The 15,929-nt window shown below is 42.0% G+C and overlaps 1 protein-coding gene across 1 annotated transcript in view; it reads left to right on the top strand.

Moving 5' to 3' along the window:
- The window catches only part of LOC311048019 (neuronal cell adhesion molecule-like), a 98,952-nt gene extending 83,931 nt beyond the window's left edge, over positions 1-15,021 (top strand). Inside the window, exons 24-31 of the mRNA XM_084061006.1 lie at positions 311-433; positions 1,461-1,637; positions 3,470-3,529; positions 4,024-4,143; positions 5,560-5,724; positions 8,284-8,415; positions 8,696-8,774; positions 12,230-15,021. Of these exons, the coding sequence (XP_083917132.1) occupies positions 311-433; positions 1,461-1,637; positions 3,470-3,529; positions 4,024-4,143; positions 5,560-5,724; positions 8,284-8,415; positions 8,696-8,774; positions 12,230-12,479 (1,106 nt within the window). The 3' untranslated portion in view covers positions 12,480-15,021. The remainder of the gene's footprint in view (positions 1-310; positions 434-1,460; positions 1,638-3,469; positions 3,530-4,023; positions 4,144-5,559; positions 5,725-8,283; positions 8,416-8,695; positions 8,775-12,229) is intronic.
- The last annotated feature ends 908 nt before the right edge of the window (positions 15,022-15,929 follow it).

Here is a 15,929-nt window from a genome sequence, read left to right as displayed (position 1 = left end):
TTTTAGAAGTAAAAAGTGAAATATCTCTAAAAGTACAAATTATTTCAAAAATTTGAATAATAGCCGACATGTCCTGAGTAGGCCGAACGTTGAAGAGTTGGAACGGAGTTTGTAGCTAAAAGTATGAAGGACTAGTTAGGTGCCAAAAAAACACCGTCCACAATAACAGTAGTGTGATCGCTTTAGCGATCCCACAATAAATATGCACAATAACATTAGTGTGATCGCTTTAGCGATCCCACAATAACTAATAACTTAATGGCCAATGAAATGAATAGTTATGGTTTGTTGCATTTTTCTTTTTCTTCAGTCCCTGGCGTTCCATCTTTCCTGAGAATCACGGACCCCAGCCTGGACTCTCTGACTCTGGAGTGGGGGGCTCCTCATGATCGCAATGGACGCCTCACTGGTTACACCCTCAGATATCAGCCAGGTAAGAACTGTTCTTTTATTTTGTATTATTCCTTTTTTTGTTTGTTTCCTGTATGTAGTTTTGTGGGTTTTCCTTTTATATGTTGTGTAGCAGCAGTATACGTATAAGTACTGTATAAAGGACGGTTATAACATAATCAACACACAAAGGATAAGGATAGCCTGAGAACGCTCTAACCACTTTTAAACCTTCCGGTCATATTTTCAAAAGTTTTCACATTTTCAAAGATTTTCGAAAAGTGTTTCATTATTTTTAGCGGTGCCAACCGCTCTACACTTGACTTTGTCCGTCCGTATGTCCGTTTGTCCGTTTGTCCGTTTGTCCGTTTGAGCACGGGCTTTAAACAGCTATAACTCCAGTTCGCAGCATGCCAGCAAGTCCAAATTTGGTATGTGGACTTAGACCACCAATAGGGACGAGCATTGACTGCTGAAGCCCCGCCCCGCCCTATCATAGCGCCACCAGGAGGCCACTGGCTTTAAACAGCTATAACTCCAGTTTGCAGCATGCCACCAAGTCCAAATTTGGTATGTGGACTTACACCACCAATAGGGACGAGCATTAATTGCTGAAGCCCCGCCCCGCCCTATTATAGCGCCACCAGGAGGCCCCGCCCCAAAGGCACCGCTTCCTTCACACAGGGTGTGATTTTTTTTTAAATACGCCGATTTACAAACTCACAAAAACGTTGCGTCCTGTGAGCTTGCAGATTGGCTATATTCGCAAAGTAGTTTTCCTTAGTACAGTGTACAATAGCACAAATGAATGAATCAACTAATCTATTATTGATTTTACTATCTATGATTATTATTACAATTACTTTACATTTCTAAACACCACGCCCCTTCCCTAATTTCTCCACTTCCACCCGTCCCATCTTGACACACCCCTCTACCTGGACACTGCCTGTGGCCATTATACCTTCCCCACTTTATCTCTGCCCCACCCCACCATCTTCCTTCCACCCTGCTCCATCACTCCTATCACTCCACCATCCCTTCACCACCACCCACCACCCTTCCTCCAGTCAATAACACCCATGCAGTGGGCCCGGTGAGGGAAGTGTCCATACCTCCCAATGAGACCTCCATCATACTGCTGGACCTCAAGTACAGCACGCGCTACAGGTTTTATTTGAACGCCAATACGGGCAACGGAGCAGGCCCCGCCATCCCAGAGGAGGCGGTCACCATCATGGACGAAGGTAGGTTTGGCCCGAAATCAATGGAGGGTTTTGAAGATGAACCGTATTAAGGGGTGCAACAGTCAATCAAACTAATCGATTGAATAGGCTCTATGCACAGCAGCCATATTGGGAATGAATTGGGCCCCTTCCTTACTTCCTTCACAGGTGTTAGTAATGATACTAATTAAGGCTCTGTTCCATGTAGTGTGGCATAGTGGTTGTCTTATTTTCCCCATGACCCCCATAACTCTGAGAGTGTACAAATGGAACCAAATGGACCCTTACGGGTCCATTTGGTTCCATTTGTACACTCTCAGAGTTACACACCCACCATAAGGGGCCATTTGGGAACCAAAATGGAGTGTTTCTAGTGAGCCAAAATGCACGATATCAGCACCCTGACCAGAATGGAACAGAGCCTTCATTAGTATCATTGGTAACACCTGTGAAGGAAGTAAGAAGAGGCCCAATTTCTTTCCAATATGGCTGCTGTGCATAGAGCCTATTGATCATATCAAATAATACATTTTTATAAAATACATTAAATAGAATAATCGATTAACCGAGTAGCATAAATTGACCGTTAAGTCCAAATTGTGCTGCAACAACAGTTAACCACTTTCAGCCTGGATCCTTGTTTTGGACATGTCATTATATCGGCTATCTTTGCGACCTTTGCACAACGCCTCTGTATAAAGAAGGCTTAAGTGATTCATGGGACTAATTCATTTACTCGGTTATAAAAAAAAGAAAAGAAAACATTTATAAATAAAAAAACACCTCTCCTTATAATCGATCGGATAATCGCAAAGAAATTAATCGATAGTGGCAGATGACAGATTACTTCCTCACTAGATCAGAGGGAATTAGTGTTGTTTTGGCTCAGCTGAGGAACATCCGTTCATATCAGTCAATGGATCGATCGTATTTTCTGCTTCAACTCCAGGAAAACATCGAAACTGTGCTGTTTTTTGAAGCCTGGTTTGATTTGCTTGTGCTACAATATTGTCACTCATAGAAATTGTGTGTACAGTACAGTGTTCAAATGAAGTCCGTCAACATGCATTTATTATAACATGATATAAGCTCATTCACATCATCGAAAAAGGTTTTTGCATAGTGGACCATGATTGTGATTCGCCTGCAGTGTTAAACGTAGCGACCGATTCATCACTAAATGTGCGATTACGCAGCATGTTCCCACGAACCTCTGTCTAAACAGGGCGACATCAACCGATGTTGACCCTTGTCTTGTTCTCTCTTTGTGTCTTATTTCTCCCTGCAAGCTCTAATGAATCAGCTTGATGTAGATTTTGGGCCAGGTTTTGGGCCAGGTACCAGTGACACTCCGTGAGAGTGTGCATGCTTTTTTTTACCTTCAAATACCTCTCAAAGCATGCACTTGTTTGCATTTGAACAAATCCCCCTCGCAGCTGTCAAACCGCACAGCCCAGGAGGAGTAGGCTGTCGCTGTTTCAGATACATAAAACCTGAATGCTATTAAGCCTCCCACGCCTATAAAGCTGCTCTGTGATGTGTGTTGTCTTGCTGTGTGATAGAGCTGTTTTCAAAGCACTCCGTCATACTTGACCTCCATGTGCCTTCTCTCTCGGTGGCTGCTGACAACTGCCTCTGACCGGTGATGCTTCTCTCTGCATGGCATCGGTTTGCTTGGCATGCCAATGAATGGACTGCAATGTGTATAACCCCTGTCCAACCTGTCTGCTGTATCTCTGTGTATGGACTGTGTTTGTTGCTGTTTGTGCGTATTTGTGTGTGTGTGTGTGTGTGTGTGGTTGTGGGTGTGGGTGACTGTGTGGTGGTGTTTACCGTTCTCCATGTTGTTTCAGGGAACACACAACCCTTCCATCCCATAGCACGGCCTCCGCCTCTACACCCAAACCACAAGGGTACAGATCTAACCGCTGAGATCTTACGATATTAATATAATATATAATATATTCATATTATCATCATATTATCATCATATTATCATATTAATATGATTTATACCTATTTAGCTATCAGCTAAATATCTGATGTGTGCTACAGTACACTTCAGTACAGTATGTGTGTTAAATTGTTTTGTTGTTTCGCTCTGTAGCTTTGTTTGACTTATTGACAGATAACTGTAGTGAAGAACTGGTGTTCCAGAGACATTTTATGACCTTTGTGACCTAGATAAAATATTTCTTGCAATATAGGGGTTATCAGAATCTTAGTAATACAGTATTTGTGCATAGGCTTTGTATTGCAATGATTTACAATTTTATGAGGAAACATTTAGTAGAACCATAAGAAAATAGCAATATATTGCCATTTATTGAATTTCCTTTTGACCTGCGACAAAAAAAACAACAACAAAAAACAAGCTTCATCATTGTGTTTTCTCTTGTGTGCTCAGTGCCGCCTGCTACTCCAGCTTTTGGGAACGTTAGCTCCTCGATGGGAGAGGACGGGGCGCTGATCAGTTGGGAATACTGGGGCCCGGAGAAAAATGTTTATGTAGAATACGTAGAAAACAGTAAGCAAAAAAAAGAAACACCTGTGTTTCTTCCACTTCTACATCAGGTGGCAAGAGATTCCTACTCCATTATTGGCTTGTGCGGGTCTATACAAACATTGGCAAGAGCTCCACAGTGTGCCAGTGTGGAGCAAGAGCTCCAGACTGGCAGGAGCTCTTGGCTCCTGCCAGTGTGGACCCAGATGTGATAAAAAAAAAATAAGACCGCAATTGGCTAGTGATCTGTGTGCATCGCACAAACAGCTGGCGTGAGCTTGTTATGTTCGCGCCAGTCGATTTTGATTTAACTGACCTGGGTTCATTTTGCTCCACCTGCATCGAGGATGAATAAAGCAAAAGCGCTTTTTGTAGTATGGCTCTCTCACACCTACATTTTACATTATTCACGCAGGAATTAGAATAACTCATATTATTCCCATGACTGAGCAATGCTCAGTTCAATCATTTCATGATTGAGTCTTACCCTTCATTATGATGACCATATTTATTTATCATACCCAGGTCTCATGTATCCATTAACATGCATTGTAGTTAGATCTAATATACTGTAGATCGTTTTGGTTGGTAGTGCCACCCCATCTTATCAATAAGTCATATGTCAGTTAGTCTATTATTAACTACCATCAGAAATCCTTCAAAAATAGCAGATCTACAAGCTCACAATGCATTGCAATGCAACGCGTTGTGAGGTTGTAGTTACACATGTTTATAAATCTAGAAAAAGATACATTTAGAACAAATTTAGAAACATTTAGAAAAACTTAGATACTAGGGCTTAAAGTCATACCGTGTAACTTTTTCAATTACCATTCAACGTAAATGTGTTTTTTGACAACACCATTTTTAGTCGTGAGTGCCTGACACTCACCAAAATGATGCAGTGCTTTTTATTTATTTATTTAATCTCATCATTTAAGTCATACATACAACCTCTGTCGACGTTGTTGTTATTGCTTCCAAAATAAGCTCCACTGTCAGACTCTGCTGCCGATCTACAAGCTCACAACGCAAGGCGTTGTGAGCTTGTAGATCTGTTATTTTCACAATATTTATCTGTGTCCGAACAAAAGTCGAACAAAATCTAATGCCTCAACTCCTACAATTCCAAGTGCTTATCAGGGTGGGGAGTTCCCAATTCAAATATGATTATTTTGGGGGGTCGCGGCCTGAAAACGTTGAGAACCACTGTTCTAGCAGACCATAGACACGCTATAGACGCTGTAATGATCACGGAGCTACCAGAGGTGTCGCCAAAAAGGCTTCTAGAATGAATGTTATTACACAGTATGACTTTAATAAATCCACCGTAAACGTTCAAAGAAACCATCCCTGCATGATCCCATACTGGCCCATTATTCCAAGCTGTGCTCCTCCCTCCCTCAACCTGCCTCTCTCCCGTCAACGTCCCTCCCGCAGGTGAAGGCGCAGCGGATTGGCAGAAAGAGTTTGTGAACGGCTCTCAGAACTATGTGCTGATGAAGGGTTTAAAGGAGGGCCTGTCCTATAGGGTACGGGTGGTGGCAAAGGGCCACAGTGACCAGGCCTCCCACCACTCCAAGGAACTTTTGGTTGAAGTCCCAGGTGAGGCAGCTTGCAGGCAGTTGCCTCTGCCCTATAAAGCCCCACCTGGCCTGGCCGTGCATGGCCTGGCCTGGCCCGGCCCAGCCTCGGCTTTTACCTAGGACTGTATCGTGTGCTATGCAGTGGTGGACAAAGTACTCGACCCCAGTAGTTGAGTCAAAGGGCCCTATCTTGCGTGTGTGCCTTACCCCTTAAGCCTATGCCACTTATTTTTACTATATTGAAAAACATTTTAAAATAGTGAAAATAGCCAATCTACATCGACACGTTGTGAGCTTGTAGATCGGCTATTTGAATTATTTAAAAATGTTTTTAAAAATAGTTTAAAAATCCTAAAAAGTTAAGGCATAAGGGGTAAGGCCCAAAAAGTATAGATGCATAATAGTGAATCAAGATAGGGCCCAGAGTATAGATGCTCCTGGTCAAATTGTACTCAACTTACAAAGTTGCTCAGTTATATTTGTACTGGAGTACTATACTGTACTTACTTTAAAAGTAAAAGTATTTCAAAGTACATGCTTTAAAAAAATACTTAAGTAAAGTTCAAAAGTTCAAATGACAAAGTACATTTTCTTTTTAATATCAATGCATTGCTGTATTAAAGCTTTGACATTTTCCCCCCCAAAAATCGGACTTTCCAGAAACTTCCAGAATTATCAATACAAGTGAAAATAGCAAATCTATAAGCTTGATGCGTTGTGAGCTTGTAGATCTGCTATTTTCCCTATATTCGAAACAGGTCTTAAGTGCTTCAATCATACTGAACTTTTTTCCCTTCCTAGAAATGTAATGAAGGTCAAAAGTACAATATTTGTCTGAAATGTAGTAGAGTGAAGTATACAAAAGTATACAAATACTCAAGTAAAGTGCAAATACTCAAATAATCTACTTAAAAGGATCCCTGGCTAATAAGTCTTATATGCCTTAATACATTATAATTGCCCTCTATATCTAAAATTAAAAATTGAAAACACCTTAAATATCTTATATATGTTAGAAATAGTTCATCTTTTACTCAAGGGGGACAACGCCTGTTGCAAGTTCATGATGTTAGTTATAGAGAGCAATTATGATGTACAGTATTAAGGCATAATGCCTTATTAGCCAGGGATCCTTTTAAGTAGGTTATTTGAGTATTTGCACTTTACTTGAGTATTTGTATACTTTTGTATACTTCACTCTACCACATTGGAGACAAATATAAGTACAGTACTCAAGTAAATGTACTTTGTTACTGTCCACCACTGATCGTGTGTGTAGACTGTGCAGTAGTTTGTGGCGTTGTGTAACCATAACTCAGTCCAGTGTGGATGTACGGTAACAGACCACAGCTGTGGTCGTTCCAATGGAATTCATATTCCATGCATGTTCCATAGTGATGTAGATTGTGTGTGTGTTAGCGTTGGGCATGATTTCATCCTGGGTGGAAGATTACAGCATACGGATCGTGCTGCAGATTTTATGAATGTATTAGGAAACGAGTGTCATTTTCATATAGAAAGTATATGTGTTTAGTGTACAATATTCAACCTAATTTCATAACTTGTGTGTTTGCGTGCGTGCGTGCGTGCGTGCGTGCGTGCGTGCGTGCGTGCGTGCGTGCGTGCGTGTGTGCGCAAGTGTGTGTCTCTTGTATTTATGTGGGAGAGGAGAAAAAAAATAGATACCCAATCTGCCATTCGTGTTAAATGGTACAGTATATGAATGTGTTTGCAATAATGTGCTTGTGTGTGTGTGTGTGTGTGTGTGTGTGTGTGTGTGTGTGTGTGTGTGTGTGTGTGTGTGTGTGTGTGTGTGTGTGTGTGTGTGTGTGTGTGTGTGTGTGTGTGTGTGTGTGCGTGCGTGCGTGCGTGCGTGCGTGCGTGCGTGCGTGCGTGCGTGCGTGCGTGCGTGCGTGCGTGCGTGCGTGCGTGCGTGTGTTTGCGTGCCTGCGTGCGTGTGTGTCTCGTGTGTGCACACGTGTGGGAGAGAAACCAATAGATTCTCAATCCGTTAAACGTATTATTAATGTCTTTGCAATAACATGCTAGCGTGTGTGTAATGAATGTCTGTCTCCTCACTGACAGCTAAATCCATGGAGATGCCTTAACTGCTCTAACCAGAACCAAGGCTGTCTCTTTCAGCAATTAACGCTCAAAGCAGTAGCAGCACATTGTAATAAAGCACTCCTAACCGGCAAATCCCTCATCAAGTAGATACTAAAAGGAATGCTTCACGATATTTCATAATAATTATTGTTGGTCCACGCTTGTCTAACACATAATAGTGAATCATGATTTGAACGATTTCATTTTCTACACGGTAAAGTCTGTAGTGTTAATTTTGCCTAGAGGGGTTTCCAGGGGGTCCCTCAACTATCATTGATAGTTAGGAACCAAAATGGAAAATACGGGTCTGTAAACTCTGACTGTGTACAAATGGAACCAAATGGACCCTTACGGGTCCATTTGGTTCCATTTGTCCACACTCAGAGTTAGATTAACACTATAGGATTTTACTGTGTGGAGTTTGATGGTTGTAAGGCCCAGTATTCATTGTGAATTCTCCTCATCCACACAGCTACTGCGAGCAGGCAGGTGGACATCGCCACACAGGGCTGGTTCATCGGCCTCATGTGTGCCATCGCGCTCCTCATCCTCATCCTCCTCATCATATGCTTCATCCAGAGAAATAAGGGTGGAAAATACCCTGGCAAGTAGCACGCGCACGCACACACAATTTTAGTTTTCGTTATTTCGTTAGTTTTCGTTAAATATAATAACCTTGACACACAGACGCACACACACACACACACACACACACACACACACACACACACACACACACACACACACACACACACACACACACACACACACACACTTCCATGTATGACACACAATCTACTCTTTCATAGTCTGTAGGCGACTTTCAGTACGCTACCTCGTTCTTTTGCTCAGTTCGGTGATGTTGTGCCAACTTTGTTCTGCAGTCAAAGAAAAGGAGGACGCACACACCGACCCAGAGTTCCAGCCCATGAAAGACGAGGACTGTACTTTTGGGGAATACAGGTGAGAGAGAAAGTGACCGTGGTCCCTCTTGAGCCTCCAGGGCCCATGTCCACTGAAAAAAAAACCTGCCCCTTGTACTCCCCCACCCTCCCTGACCAAGAGACGCACCAATGACTCCCCCCATTTCCCACTCACACCCGGTCACTCTAGCTGGGCTGGAGCTGTGCCCACCTTTCCTTTTTGCCCCATGTCCTTACAGCTGACCTCCAGCAAGCGCCCAGGACCACCACCACCACATAGACAGAATATCATAACAGTAGGAAGAAATTGTACCCCTCCTCTCTTTGAACTTCTACACACAGCAAAGCACAAAGCCTGTTCTCCTTCTTCTGGGTTGTGGTACATCTGTGAAGGGGGGGCGTAATGTTTGTGTGTGCCATGGACTGTATAGTGTGTGTGTGTGTGTGTGTGTGTGTGTGTGTGTGTGTGTGTGTGTGTGTGTGTGTGTGTGTGCGTGTGCGCGTGTGCTTGATATGACAACGTGGTGTCATTTGAGAAGCAAGCTTCTTTATTCAGGTGTCAGTTCTAGTGATTAGGGGGTTTGGGCATTTTGAAAGCTAGTCTTAAATCAGTGTCAGATCAAATAAGCTACATTTGCAACATTCTAAGTTGGCCCCAACATCCAACTAATAAGCTATCCATTATGCAGTGTCTGTATATAGATTATTAACAACTTGCTTAATCGATTGCCATTTACATAATGTACATTAGATATCATTGAAATAATTCTGCTAACTAACTGTTAGTACCTAGCTATGCTTGCTAGCATCCTCCTTCTACAGTTGGCTGCTTCTCCGATCGCACGCAGAATAAAGAACGTTTAAGCACTTTACTTAAGTACAGCTTATGTTTTTCAACATTCTTTTCTATATGTCAATTTTTAAGATGGTTTTGCTTTTATATTTGATATTACGTTTTGTATTATGTATACATGAATCTGTTCTATACATTTTACAGTATGCTGTGATAAAAAGAAAAAAACATATTGATATATAATATGCCATATGCATGGTGTGAAGATCTGGTGTATGATACTTGCTGTAGGCAATAATGTGATGAATGAAATAATTATATATATATATATATATTATATGGATGTATATGGATCAAATATACAATTATTGGCATGTTTGAGGGACACAATCAGCACCAAGTATAATTTGCTAGTGCTGTTTTAGGCTGTTGTTACCAGGCTAGTAGCCTTTCTCTCATTAACCACATGAATCCTTGCATCCCTATTCTGGGGCGAACATTCTGTGCAAAATAGCAGATCTACAAGAACACAATGTGCCGCAATGCAACGCATTGTGAACATGCAGATCGGCTAAGAGATGTTTGCGTAGAGGGGGGGGGGGAGAGCGGACCAAGTATAGAGATCTATTCAGAATAGCATTCTGACAGTAGGGATCCAGTTACACCTAAAGGAAACCCCCTCCTATGGCCATCAATTCAGATAACTGAGTAGACAGTAAATCGCAAGGCAAAAGTGTAAAAAATGATGCCTTTGTGAGAATATTATTTTTTATCCATGCCATTTCCTCAAGGTCAATAAAGGCATCAGTCAACTCAACTCAAAATGCTCTTGTTTGACTTTAGCAGATCATGTTGTCGCTGTCGGGCAGAAATCTTGTATCTCCATATTTCATGTTTTTATGTTGTTGTTTTTTTGATTGATGAATACCTTATGTTATAGTTTGTCGTATGACAGTGTCACAGAAAAGTTAGCTTTGTTCCCCGACTTTTCTCATCTCCGAGGAAAAAAGCCTGGTCATGACCTAATGTCTATAGGGGTGGGAGTTCTGTCGTATGTATTTCCCCTGGAAACAATCCTTTTCGACCAATCACAACACTTCATTCACAGAGAATGTACTTCCGCCAAATTACGGTACTTCCGTTTAGACACTCAACCGGCTAGATCTTGCCCAGCGTGCAGAAAAGTAGTGAAAACAGCAGATCTACAAGATCACAATGCGTCTATTTTTGAAAAATAATTGTGTATATACCACGTTTCCACCCGACAACGACTATATCCTGTGTCCTGTGATTAATGTAAATGCCATATTAGTGTGTGTATACCTGCTGTACCTACAGTACTTACAAGGGTGTTATATGCTACGCTTGACATTACAATTACATTTGAAATGGATGTGAGCATATACGGTATAAGGTAGATGCATAGAAACGGTTGCCGCACGTACATCATTCCGTCAAACCTTCTACGGTGTGTGTGTGTGTGTGTGTGTGTGTGTATGTGTATGTGCACAGCCTGGCGTCGCCTTGTCAGCTTATGAGGGATTCTTGCTGGATTTTCTGTGTATGACCTTTTTGTTTGTTCCTCCATCACTCTGTGTAACGAGGATGTAGAGCTCAGGGAAGGTAAGGGCTGTCAGGAGGTTTACATCAAACCACCCTGTGAGGAGGGCTTATTAGGTGAATCGTCTACATATTATATTCACTGCTACTGTGGAGAGAAAAAAAAATGCTTGCCCTGTAACCATTCCAGGTTTTTTTCCCGCCGCTGTCATCAAGTTTTAACGTTGGTTCATAAAGCTTTCATATTGGTGTCATGAATGTGTAACAGATTTCTTTTTTACAATGTAGCTGGTCAGTTCTTTTCACTTTGTCTTTCAAAACTACCTGACAGTAAAAAAATCAATACCAATTCAGATTCAACATTGTCTTCAAAATGGTTATGATTATTATTTTACATAGAATCGTCATTGGTCTTTTTGAAACCCTTTACCTTTCCCAGTATTTTAACGCGGGGCTGAGATCACAACTTGCAGCATGTCAACAGTATGAAGGCTTTATGAATGAAGGGCTATTTCATCTCCTCTCATTAATCTCCTTCTCGTGTATGTTCAATGTTGACTAACCGATGTCCAAAGAAAGCATTCTTTGCAGATTATTCATGCATTTTGCCAAATTGTGATCATCACGCTTGTGGGTGGGGAGGGGAGCGGGGGTGGGGGGGTTGGCTGAAACCTTGCTTTTCATCTTTTCTTCACATATCACTGCCACTGAATTTTCTGTTTTTCCATTTCAACTCTTGCCGGGAGAAAACAGGCTCATGTCAAGCAACATGTTTACCACTTCATGGTTGGTTTCAAGGGGAATGTGCAGAGAATGATTGCTTGAAATGTATTCCCTTGTTGCAAGATGGAAACCAACTAATCATCCACGGCTACTACCCTTTTTTAGACTTGGAGCAAACCATATTGAAATTCACCTCTTGTTGTATACTGAGATATCCACGATCAGAAAAACAGTGACTAATTCCAATTTAACTGAAACGCAATAGACGTGAACGTATACATTTTCTATGAAAGAAGTATAAAACGATGCGTATACAATGATGTTGCTCCGTCTAATAAAAGGGGGGACACTAATCTCCTTAATGCATCCTGTCACATCATTTCCACCTGTAACGCCTGGCATGTTATTTTCTCCCTCAGTGACAATGAGGACCATAAACCGCTAAAAGGGAGCCGCACGCCGTCCAACGGGACGGTAAAGAGAGACGACAGTGATGACAGTTTAGTTGACTACGGCGGGGAAGGCGGAGACGGACAGTTCAACGAGGACGGCTCGTTTATCGGACAGTATAGTGGCAAGAGTGCCAGCAGGGGCACGGCCGAGGGCCACGAGAGCTCCGAGGCCCCTTCCCCCATAAACGCCATGAACTCCTTGAACTCGTTTGTGTAGCCAGGTCTGTCACACACACACACACACAGACATAGATTCCTATCTGTTCTACTGTAGTATCACCGCATGGCTTTATAGTGACATAACTCCACCCCGCCACCCCCATCTACATCTGCTGCCACCTAGAGACACGAGATACTCTTCACAAAACGTGGACTATATGGAGAGATGTACCTTGTCACTTAGACGCCCCTTGAGAAGAGATTTGGAAGCCTGTGTTTTTTTTGTTTTGTTATCGATGTCCCAACAGTATTGACATAGTAGTTGAACTGGACATTGGATTCTATAGTTCAGTGCATGCAACCCCTGAAAATGACCTGCAACCATATTATATTAACTAACACTTTTATATTAACAAGTACATTATTCTTACCAGAACTCTATAATGGACTATGCAGTGCTTGTCTGAACTATTTGGGTTTTTATTGGTCTAAATATGATATTGTGTACATTATGAGTCATCATCATAGTGTTTTTCCAAAAGAGACACCTGTACAGTATAGGAAGCACTATTTAATAGTGTACTCTAGTACACTATTAAATGATTTTCAATGGACAATAACAGATCATGTATAGAGTGTATAGATGCAGAGAACTATGTTACAAGTAGTCTATACGGACCTGTGGACAAGGGCATGCTGGGAGTTGTGTCCATGGCTGCATCGCTACGTGCTCACCCGTCAACCCCTGCACTGATTGTTGTGTGTGTGCGCCTGTGATGGACGAAGCTGAAAATAACTGCATGTCATCATGTCATCATCACCCAGACTCCATGACCTCATGACCTTTACCCTGCATGTGACCTCCTCTGATTGGTTCCACCTCACATGACCTCGCCTGGCAGGCAAAACGATGGACCCCGAGGGGTCTTGCATCGCAAAAGTTCTGTCTGGCGCTGGGTGGCCTTCCGCTGATAATAGTGCCTTTCCCTCAGAACACTGAAGCAGTCACAAAAAAATCTGCACTTCCCAGGGCTCGATGACTGGAACAGACAAAAAGCATTAAGACTGGAGTCCCCACACAACCAAGTGGGAGGATGAGTGTAACTGCTGAAGAGGACTCTAAAATTGGAGGAATAATTCATTTGTGTTTTTTTTTAGATTCTTCCCATATTTGATTCTTCAAATATGGGATTTCCTTTCATTCCGATAAGCAGCTTAGTACGTTCTCACTGGGGCTAAAAAAAACATTGTTAAAACTTAACTTGACACCTGGCTTTTCAAATGCTTCAGTCGTCTGTATAATGTCATGATTGTATTTCGGCTGGGTATGAGTGAGTGAGTGATTGAATGTGTGTGTGTGTGTGTGTGTGTGTGTGTGTGTGTGTGTGTGTGTGTGTGTGTGTGTGTGTGTGTGTGTGTGTGTGTGTGTGTGTGTGTGTGTGTGCGTGTGCGCGCGCGCGTGTGTGACACAAGTGTGACATCAATATTAAATTCCTTCTAGGCAAGAACTGTTCACTTAGACTAACGATAACTTGAGGGCCTTTGGATGGGATCAAGATTTATTTTCTCTTAACTTGCATCAAGTTTTATTTTTATTTTATTTTTTAAAGATTATGTAGAATATTTGTTGAATTTGTACATATACCCAGTTGACTGTACAGGGACAAACTGATTATGATGAGGAGCTAAGGAGGCAGTATTGTGCATGAAATGATTGAACTTGCTGACAAGGCCTCTTTTCAACATAGACTACTTCTAGAGAGTACAGTATGCATACTTTTTTTTCCTGCTGTGCACAGTGTATACTGTTGTGTAACTCAATACATACTCCCTTCCGATGTTCGAACTGTTCTTTGGAAAAGGAGGTGATATAGGCCTACAGCTACAAATTCTGAGATTCGTAAAGGCCGGCCCCAGAACTTGTCCTCAGAACCTGTGCAACTCCAGATGTCCTGACTCTCCGAACTATAGTTTGGTAGCTTTTCCAACGTCGGAACAAGTATGTATTGGCCTTCAGTGGTTCCCAAACTTTATTGTTCCAAGGACCTCCAGTTTGGTATGCCACTACTAGGCCACGGATCCCCACAACTCAGGAGAGTGTACAAATGGAACCAAATGGATCCTTTTGGTTCCATCTATAAACTCTCGAAGATATAGTACCTAAATACCTAAGTTCCTAAATATCAATAATTTTGCTGGGGACCCCCTGGAACAACTCTCAATGACCCCTGGGGGTCCCTGGACCCCCACTGTGAGAACCACTGGTGTATCTAATTGGTCACAGAGTTGTGCATTTGAGTTTGAACTCCGATGACAAACTGACTGGGAGGTTAGCTAGTATGTTTCTGAGGTTACATCATTTTTTGTAATATAATGAAAATATGTTGGGTGTAATCATAATAACCCGTTGATGTACAGTACTATTTTATTCTGATTTGTGTTGGTTATAGAAGCGCTACTATTATTTTCTGCCAAAATCATACTCTTGTGACAGTATTGCAAATGGTTTTGTATTTTAAAAAACAGATTTGTACTAACAACAACGATTTTATTTCTCTCCTTTTTCTATTTAAGTTTCTCCACGTTTAGTGCAAGAATGAAATTCAGGCAACTGGAAATATAATGAATGAATAAATAAATATAATTATCCACTTTAATTTCAGGTTTGATGGCTCCTCATTTAAAAAAATGTCATTTCTTGTTTTCAAAGGAGCAATGTTTACGATTCAATGCACCTCAAAGCCATTGTATATTACTGCTGCATAACACATTCATAAATGATTCATTATGCAGCACAATAATTATTACTTGTCACATCAGTACGTTTCCCTCCGTCACTGTAAGTGTCCTTGATGAGGAAAATTAGTTTACCGAGAAGATGATTATAATTTCACACCCTCACAGCAACAGGAAATAACGTGTGTGTGCGCACGTGCACGTTTTGTTGCATACTTTGTGTTGTTTTTTGCTTGTCTCCTTCTGAGAGTATGCATGTAATGACTGTGCGTGCGTGCGTGCGTGCGTGTGCGTGCCTGCATGCGCGTGTGTGGCATTGAGCTGATGCCACCCCAACAACACCTCCGGTTGCTGCATGTTACCTGGGATATATTTGGAGAAGAGAATCACAAGGGGAAATTGTGCACAAAACAAACAGACGTTTTACATCACCTCCCCCCAGGGGGCCAGACATGGCATGTCAGGAAGAGGTAGCACACACATAATGATGAGCCCATAATACACACACACAACACACACACACACACACACACACACACACACACACACACACACACACACACACACACACACACACACACACACACACACACACACACACACACACACACACACACACACACACACACACACACACACACACACACACAGGTGCACATCCCTGTGTGGGGAACAGAGGTTGGGGGGTCTGTGGTATAAATAGATGCTGCATGCACGCTTCAGACAGACCTGCTCTCACCACTGTATAGACAGAGCTTATGGAACATGACAG

This window comes from Gymnoscopelus microlampas, assembly GCF_963454915.1.
Source record: "Gymnoscopelus microlampas genome assembly, chromosome: 6".
NCBI classification, from domain to species: domain Eukaryota; kingdom Metazoa; phylum Chordata; class Actinopteri; order Myctophiformes; family Myctophidae; genus Gymnoscopelus; species Gymnoscopelus microlampas.
Note: the sequence above shows the minus strand (reverse complement) of the source record. Positions and strands in the feature narration are given on the sequence as shown.